Source organism: Gossypium raimondii, chromosome 10 (assembly GCF_025698545.1).
Source record: "Gossypium raimondii isolate GPD5lz chromosome 10, ASM2569854v1, whole genome shotgun sequence".
NCBI lineage: Eukaryota > Viridiplantae > Streptophyta > Magnoliopsida > Malvales > Malvaceae > Gossypium > Gossypium raimondii.
In genome coordinates, this window is record NC_068574.1 from 23,136,050 (window position 1) to 23,144,961 (window position 8,912).

At 31.5% G+C, this 8,912-nt stretch overlaps 1 protein-coding gene across 1 annotated transcript; it reads right to left on the reverse strand.

Moving 5' to 3' along the window:
• Positions 1-563: 563 nt before the first annotated feature.
• LOC105777866 (ras-related protein RABA5c) lies at positions 564-2,799 on the reverse strand. The gene is made up of 2 exons (XM_012601359.2): positions 2,338-2,799; positions 564-1,124 (listed from the first exon to the last, which is right to left on the reverse strand). The coding sequence occupies exons 1-2, from the start codon at positions 2,669-2,671 to the stop codon at positions 811-813; spliced, it is 648 nt and encodes a 215-aa protein (XP_012456813.2). The 5' UTR covers positions 2,672-2,799; the 3' UTR covers positions 564-810.
• Between the last annotated feature and the right edge of the window lie 6,113 nt (positions 2,800-8,912).

Sequence of the window (8,912 nt, forward strand, 5' to 3'; positions counted from 1 at the left end):
GTAATAGTTTAATTTCTTTTTTTAAATTTTCATGCAGAGCATAAAAATAAAAATATAAGTAAACCAACTAACATAAATGTATCCATTAGATTAATTAAAAATGCAGAGAAAATTAAACTAAAAGTAACAAATGGTGCATGATTAAAAGTACAATTTTTTTTAGGAGTAACTTGTAAAATGTTGGAGGAGCCAAATATAATTTTTATAAAAGTTTTAAAAAATTAGGGGCCAAATACAATCTTGCCATAAATTTCAAACAAATACACCATAATTTAAAAAAAAAAAAAAGTCTACAAAATTTGAAGTTGAGCCTGCCTTACCCTCAATTACGGCCCCAACCGATGCTGGATACATACCATATCCGACACTCAAACTCGTCGATTTTTAGTAATATAGGTAAGTAACAACTAAAGAATATCCAGGAACGAGTTACCAAGCATTAATCAGGTTCCAAGACTCATCTGCCAACCCCCTAATTAAACATATGTTGTTCCCATGCATTTCCATACGGATATAAACTTCTAAGAATCCTCCAAATAGAGAGAGAGTTATACAACTACAAATACTGCAAGCCTGCTAAGATATTGAATTAAAAATAAATAGTTTTACAATGTGAAATCAGATGGCTGCCTGTTTCACTTCACTTTCAGCATACATCTTTGTATCCATAAGCCAAACCAGAAATATGAGTCTTTATTTTCTTTAACCACAAAACAATAATTTAACTATGTAATGTGATATTTTCTGTAAAACCAACCAAATTGAATGAACAAACCATGGGAAGACCTTGACTCTTTCCAACGTACAAGATCACCTGGAACAGCAAGAAAAATTTTGGGTTTTCTTCGATCCATCGGTTTCGGTAAGGGTTACCCGGTTTACGGTTAATTCAGCTTTTTGAGTATCCGAATTCAGGACCTTCCTGCTGACATTGTTGTAAATTTCTCGTATAACTAACTCGAAAGCCTTGTTGACATTTGTTGAATCTAAAGCCGATGTTTCCATGAAAAACAACCCTTCTGCTTCAGCAAGGCTTTTACCTTCTTCAACACTCACATCCCTGATAGTTTCCAAGTCACATTTATTGCCGACCAATATCCTTGCTACAGTCGTATCGGAATGAGCTGCAAAACAGTTTTAAAATAAGCATGACCCTTGAACATCTCCCAACTTCAAAGCAAATATAAATAGATGTTGAGCATAAAAGCAGACCAGAAATCACAAATACAGTAAACATAGAGAAGTAAATAATATGCAAGAAGAGTGCAGAAGGCAATGGAAAGCATGAAACTGTCTCAATGCTCTGGAGTTTTACGGAACAACAAAAGAATAAAGTATGGTTTTGGAGATTGAGTATTGAAGTATTATTTCTGGTGTTATCATACTCGTATAGTTGGTTTTTTAGTTCTTCTAAATACAGAAATTTGAGTAGCAGATTCCAAGAACCTACACTGGACATTGCCACTTGTGATATTTATCAGCATTCTCTATTGAACAGTTTCAGGATAAATCCTAATTTGACAACCTTGGCTCATTCTATAAGACATAAAGATTAAATATCACCAGAAACAAGGCAGAAAACGAGAATGCACATTGCCAAAGACGAGTTGAACAATCTAAATCTAACATCTTTATTTGTTCTAATGTATAATTAAAACTGAGAAGGTGAAAGTACCTAGCAACATGCACACACAAGGTAAGAATTTGCAACATGAAAGTTATCAAATACCCTGTTTGACAAAATGAAATCAAGCCAAGGGGTAATGAAACTAGTTAAAAAGCATCAAGAAATCAGTCCCTTGCCCTCTGTTTTCTATTTTCTACAAGGGTTTTCACCTTTCTTCCTATGTTACATGATCTCTAAGTATGAATATCGGATATATGTTCAACAGGAGCATGGTCAATTTTGTTTAAGTTTTTCATGTATTTGTAGGGCTCTCGGAGAATGATATCCCGTACTCATGTCTATATATATATATAGATCACCTGAAACTACAATCATTACAGCATCAGATCTATGCCTTCAACACAAGATAGAATCCTGAAAAAGACACAAAAAGGAACAAAAAAAACCACCAATCAAACTAAAAATTCAATTGGATCTTCCTATAAGACTCCTTTTTAGTGCCAAATCCACCAAAAGCGAATCTTGAACCGTTACGATAACAATTAACCATTAGATACAAAACACCAAACCCTCCCATTACAAAGCAAGATCATTGAACCTGCTTAAAATCCATATAAATTCACTCCATCTAGAAAAGATCAAAAACCCAGATACGAAAACGAAAACCAAGAAAAGGAAAAATCAGCAAACAAAGCGTTAACAGAAGTTACTCTTGAGTTCATCGAGCCACCGGCCGACACTGTCAAAGGTGGTGCGGCGGCTAATATCATAAACAATAAGAGCACCAGCAGCGCCTCTGTAATAAGCAGAAGTGACGGCACGGAACCTTTCTTGACCAGCAGTGTCCCAAATCTGAGCTTTAACCTCTTTTCCATTGATTTCCATGGTTTGGGTCTGGAACTCGACTCCAATGGTGGCTTTGGAATGTGGGCTGAATTCGTTTCGGGCATAGCGGGAAAGGAGGTTGGATTTGCCAACGGCTGAGTCCCCGATTATTACAATCTTGAAAAGGTAGTCTTCTCCAGTGCCTTCGTCGTCCGACATGGCTTTGCCTTCAGATTTGGGTGTTGAGACAGGACAGAAGAGAAGAGAAGAGAAGAGAAAAGACAGGTGAATGGGATTTGGGGCGATGATGCTGTGTCTGAAAAGCTAAGCTGGCAAAACTCATACTGCTTATTTAGTGGGTTGATCATTGATTCTTATAGGATTCTTTTTATTTATTTTATTTTATTTATTATTACTAATTAACTACTTTAGTAGTTTGTTAAATTTTTATATACATTCTAATTCATGTATTACTAAACTAGTAGATTATGGTACATGATATCAAAATTTAAGTCTGAGATCTTGAGTATTTAAGTTTATGAATTCCATCATGTCATTTGTGATATAATAGTTTGATATTTGGCATATATTTAGATTTGTATTTTGATTACGACTTTGATTAAAATTGTAAAAATAAAATATTGAATATCATAATATTTTACTCATAAATTTCATATATTTTCTAAATTTATGAAGTTTAAATGTTTTAAAAGTGATGATAATGTTACAAACTTTAAAAAAAAAAAGTAGATAATTTTTTATATTTTTCCTAACATATTATTATTTACAGCTTGCTACGTTAAAGAATTGAAGATTTATTTGAGTAATTAACCTTTTATAAAAAGAGCTATACTTATAGCAGTGCAGAATTATTGAATGATATTATATCACTTATTTATTTATATTCAAAATTCTATTTTACATCTTTCCTTATTAATTTTAATATTTTCACACAATAATATGCTTTAAATTATTTTTACATCATTCATAAAAACCATAACAAACTTATAAAATGATTTAATGATATTTAATTATTAAGGGTAAAAGATTTTATATCATATATATCATATTCTAAATCATTAATTCTATATCTACATATTGTATCAGTTCCATCTTTCAAAAATTTTCCTCTTAATTAAATCATAAATTATATTTATAACATTATAAAATGTTATATTTATATGTTATATTATAATGTCTCATGATCCCAGTTATTCTTTTTACCATGTGAATTATTCCTATTTTAAATAAGTTTAGACAAAAATCTTTTTATGCATATTATAAACATTACATGTACGTTGTGATTATATTAGTTTTCATCTCATATTTGTATTTTAGAGTATAAATTTATATATAATAATTTTGTATAAGTTAATTATTTGTTTGACATATTTTTGTATGTTTGCCATGTACATGTTATTTTACATGTAATGCCATATTTTATCCTAATGACTCAATTTAAAGAATAATATATATGTTCATATCGTTCTCGTGTTGCGTCTTAATGCATATCATATTTTGTATAAATTTATAATATCGGTTCAATTTAAAGAAAAAACTCTATGTCTGTGTTCATTTAAATTAGCAAATTATATAGATTTTATAAATTAATAATTTATTTTCTATAGATAATACTATGTTATTTTTCATGACGTATTTATTTAAAAAATTATTTATCGTATTAAGTGCTTGTAATCACTCCAGATATGTCGTGCTTAAGTTATAACAAAGTCAATTGTCAATGTGTTCTAATGTGCTATTGATGCTGAGGCTGAGGCCGAGGCTTTTGTTATGTTAATGGACTTGTCATTTACCATTTACGACGAATGTTTACTATTTTTTTCTATAAAAAAACAAAAAGGAAAAAAATTATAATTACGTTTTTATACATTAATTAAATATAATATTTAGGATTTTAATATGATGTTTTGACGCATAGCAAGGGACGTGTTCTATTAATGAAACTTTTCACCAAATAATGAATGTTTGGAACCAACTTCAACTTTTGAAAGTTTCTTATAGTGTTTTTTTAAATTTAAAAAGCTATTATATATATATTTGTGTTAATGCTCCTACAAATGAAACGTATGCTTTATTTGAAATTTAATTATCTAAAAACTTATTAATTAAATTTTTAAATTTGATAACATACTTAGCAAATAGAAACTATGGCTAGAATAGTGCTTGAAACTATGACCACGGTTTCAATTACGAAATCAAAAGTGCAAAAACGTAAAGATGACCACCGAGATTGTTTACCTACTAGTCTACGTCTGCAAAGCCTTGCCTAGAACAATGATCCATTACCTTTCTCACAGTCCAACCAATGATTTAATTCTTAACATCAGTTTAATTCTCACCAATTTAGTAGCCTCATTGTTGTACTAAGGCTAGGTCACTCTCCCACCAAGGTTCCCCCTTGAAAGTTTAATTTTGCTATACAAGAGATTCTCTAGATTGCTTACAAAAACAATGCACACATAGAACGTTCCTTACTTGAACAAATTTGTGCTCTCTCAATCACTCGATCTTTTCTTAACCTAAACAAAACATAAGTTTATATACTACTTAGGTTTTTCTTACATAAGAGTCATAGTCTAATCACTTTTTTTATTAAGTAAAGTTAAAAATCAACATAGAATAATCTTGAAATGATTCCATAAGAGTCTCGGTGTAATTCAATGTCTTCAAATATAGAAAGTGACTTTACTTGATTTGCAAGTTATCAATATTCAAATCTTTAATTTCAACTCAATTAGTCTTAATGTTTTGGGCTTTAACTCGTTCAAATATCTCCAGAACAAATAGTTCAATTCTTTTGTTCTAAAATTTGCCAACTCTGAAAATAGGAAAAAACAACAATGAAACAATGACTGAAGTTGTGGCCACTATTCAACCACAGAAACAACCACAAAATTTTTTCTTGCCAAATGTGTCAAAATTCTCCCCTTTTGACAATTTTTGAACAAAACATATATAGGGAAAAATAAACTCTTCACTTTGTACCTTGGAATGAACTTAGGTATACTTATGATTTATATGGAACTTTTGAATGTTAAGATGACATAATTCAAGTCATAAAAGTGTTTAGATATGATATAAGATGTTTGAAAATGGTTTTGACTTAGTTGAAGGTGTTTTGGGTAATCTGTCTTAGTGTTGCAACATCCAAGTCAGTCTCGCGACACTCGAAGCTAGTGTCACGACATCTGAGTTTAGCGTTACAATATTAAGCTTACTGTTTTTAGTGTCGCGACATTGACCCTGTTTACCCTGTTTTGTTCCGATTAAACCCAAAACGACCCCGTTTGTAACCAAACTTTAAAGTAAGCCAAAAAATGACTTAAATAGATATAAAATAGTTTATTTATGTTAAAATTGTAACACCCCAAAACCCGGTGTAGAAGCCCAAATTTACCCGGGGCCCAAAAACCCAATTACAACCAAAAAGCAAGCCCAATTAAATAACCTAGCCCAAAACCTAAATGGCCGAAATGGCCCAACACAAAAAAAAAAAGAATCAGAAAATCCTAACCCTAGGTGCGCCGCACCTAGGGCCTTCCGACCCTTCTGTCCACCTACTCTGCCACCTCATGCCGCCTCGCCACTGCTCTAACATACTGCAAAATGAAAAGACAACACAACAAAGTAGACAAACAACAAAAAAGAAACAAGTTGAAAAGCAAAAACAGATAGGGCCTTGTATTTTCGGCTATAAAGCCATTTTTGAACGGATTGTAACTTGGGGCTTTTTAGAAAAATATTAAGGAAACAAAACAGAAAAGAAATCTGAGGTTTTTCTTCTTTTTGCTTTTGAATCTCTTGTATTATTTATGTTTTATCTTTCTTATTTTTGTTATACAAAATAACCAAAAAAAAAAACAAGAATAAAAAACCTTACCTGCGCCGCGCCAGAAGAGGAGAAACCGAACGGTTTCCCTCTGTTTCAAGGGTTCGTGGCCACCTTTCAAAGGATTCAGCCTTGAATCCGGGTTCTGGGGGTAACGAACCTTAAGCGGGGCTAAGAAAGGCCCGGTTTTGCGCCTCCGGCCGCCGCTTGCGGTGGAGCTACGGCGGAGGTGCGCCGGAGCCTTCGTCGGACCTAGGCCGGACTAGAGAGAGAGGCCGAGAGAGAATGAGTTTTTTTTTCTGGAAAAAGAAGAGGAAATGAAGATTTTTCTGAAAATTTTAGTTTTTATACAGCTGCGAAACAACACCGTTTCGTTCAAGGTGTTTTAGCGCCAAAACAGCGCCGTTCTGTGCGACCCGCGTGGTGACCCGACCCTGGGGGGAGGATCCGCGTGTTTTTTTCAAATGGGATATTTGCACGCGCAGTCCCTCTGACTTTGCAATGCGTTGCAATTTGGCCCTTTTTCGTTATTTTCTTTTATTTTAATTTAGCCACATAGTTTTATTTTTGTTTCATTTTCGTCCAATGCAGCGCCGCGTTTTGGGAACTTGGTCTATTTGCCGTTTTGGTCTCCCCTCTTTCGGCGCGTGTCGCAATTTAGTCCTTTTCGTTTCTTTTATTTTGAATTTGCCCAGTAATTTCGTTTTTATTTCGATTCAGCCTGTGTTTTTAGCAGTTTTATTATTTAGTTAATTACTTTATTATTATTTTCTATTATTATTATTATTATTATTACCATTATTATTATTATTAATCATTATTAGTTTTATTTTTCTTTTATTTATTCATTATTATTGTGATAATATATTAATTAGTTTTATATTATTTTAGTTTTATTTTTATTTCATATATATATATATACATATATGCATCATGCCCGTACATATATATATATTTTATTTTATAATATTTACACATACCTACATACATGTTTATATATATTTCATTTTCATAAATATACATATATATATATATACTTAAATATTCTTTATACTTTCAAAATATATATTTTGTTTATATTCTTTATATTTTATAATTCATATATTTACCTACATATATATATATATTCTTTTATATATTTGATGATTGTTATATATGTATATATGCATGTACATACATACTTACATATATTTTCATGTATAATAGTTTTAAATATGTGTACACGCATATGTTTTTTCATTTTCATAATTTTATACATATATATACATTTTTATATTGTTATAATTTTGTTCATTTATTTATTTACATGTCTATTATGGTTATTTTTCTTACTTTAGTTTTTATTTGTTTATTATTTGTTATTGTGCCTGCATGGTTGTTTTTATTTATTTGTTTTATTGGTCTTATTATTTATTTATCTTTTGTTTTGCTCGTATTATTTTACTTACAGTATCATCATTATCATTATTTTACATCCATTTTTACTCGGGTTTGTCAAAAAAGGAAAAATTTCAAATTAAAAGCAATACTCGGTATTTGGGATCTTCGAGAGAATTGAACCCTAACGTATTGGGTTCCAATTTTCTTCGTTGGATCTAAATAATCGAGGGTGCTCTTTAAAACAAAAACATAAATAAAAAGTTCATTATCGGGAATTCAATAAGTTGGGTCCTAACGCATTGGATGTGACACATTGTTTTCTCGAGACGAGGTTTTTCTAAAAAATTAATAAAGGCAATATTCAATGTTTAGAATTTTGAGAAATTGTGCCCTAACGTATTGGGCCGTGATTTCTTCATCTGACTTAAATAATTGAATATCCTCTTAAATTTTACCATACGAGTTTTTCGAACAAGCTCATTTTTGAGGAGGTGAAATATCATGCCATAACTTATTGGGTGCGACATTTTCTCTCTCCAAAATGAGTGAGCCTCAACGAATAATTTGATTTATACAAACATTTTAATAAAGGATCGTATTTTTAAATCTCTTTAAAGTTTTCAATTTTCGACATTAAGGCATTAAATAATCGACTAGGTACCAATTTTGGACGTTACGAGGGTGCTAATCCTTCCTCGTACGTAACCGACTCCCGAACCCGTTTTCTAAATTTCGTAGACCAAAATCGTTGTTTTGATAAAATCAAATCGTTTATTAAAAACAATCATTTTCTAGGGTGACCCGATCACACCTCATCAAAAAAGGATTGATGGCGACTCCCATTTTCGTTTTTATTTTCAAAAATCCAAGTCGACCCTGTTTTCTCCAAAAAATGGTGTCAACACCCGGCCTAGAAGTTTAGACCATATTCCGAAGATTACACTGGCCACCATAAGTGGCAGAAACAAAAACTTTAATTCACACCAAGAAAACCCTTTTTGTTCGTTATGTTTGAAACAACCTTAAACTGATGTCGAAACATTCAGAAATAAAACCACAGGTTCTAAAGTTTAGTTCAGATAACACTTTACGAAAATCCCACATAAAAATTTTGTACCACAGTTTATATAATCGTTTCACAACCGACTTAAAACTGAACGTATAAAACTTATGTAATTTTACTTAAACCGAAACAAATCATATCTTTCTAAGACCTCCCATAAGCCGAGT

Excerpts from the sequence above, each read along its gene's own strand:
- LOC105777866 (XM_012601359.2), bottom strand. The coding sequence starts at position 2,671 with ATGTCGGACGACGAAGGCACTGGAGAAGACTACCTTTTCAAGATTGTA. Across the intron at positions 1,125-2,337 it reads GTGGCTCGATGAACTCAAGA|CTCATTCCGATACGACTGTA; the intron begins GTAACTTCTGTT and ends ACTGTTTTGCAG.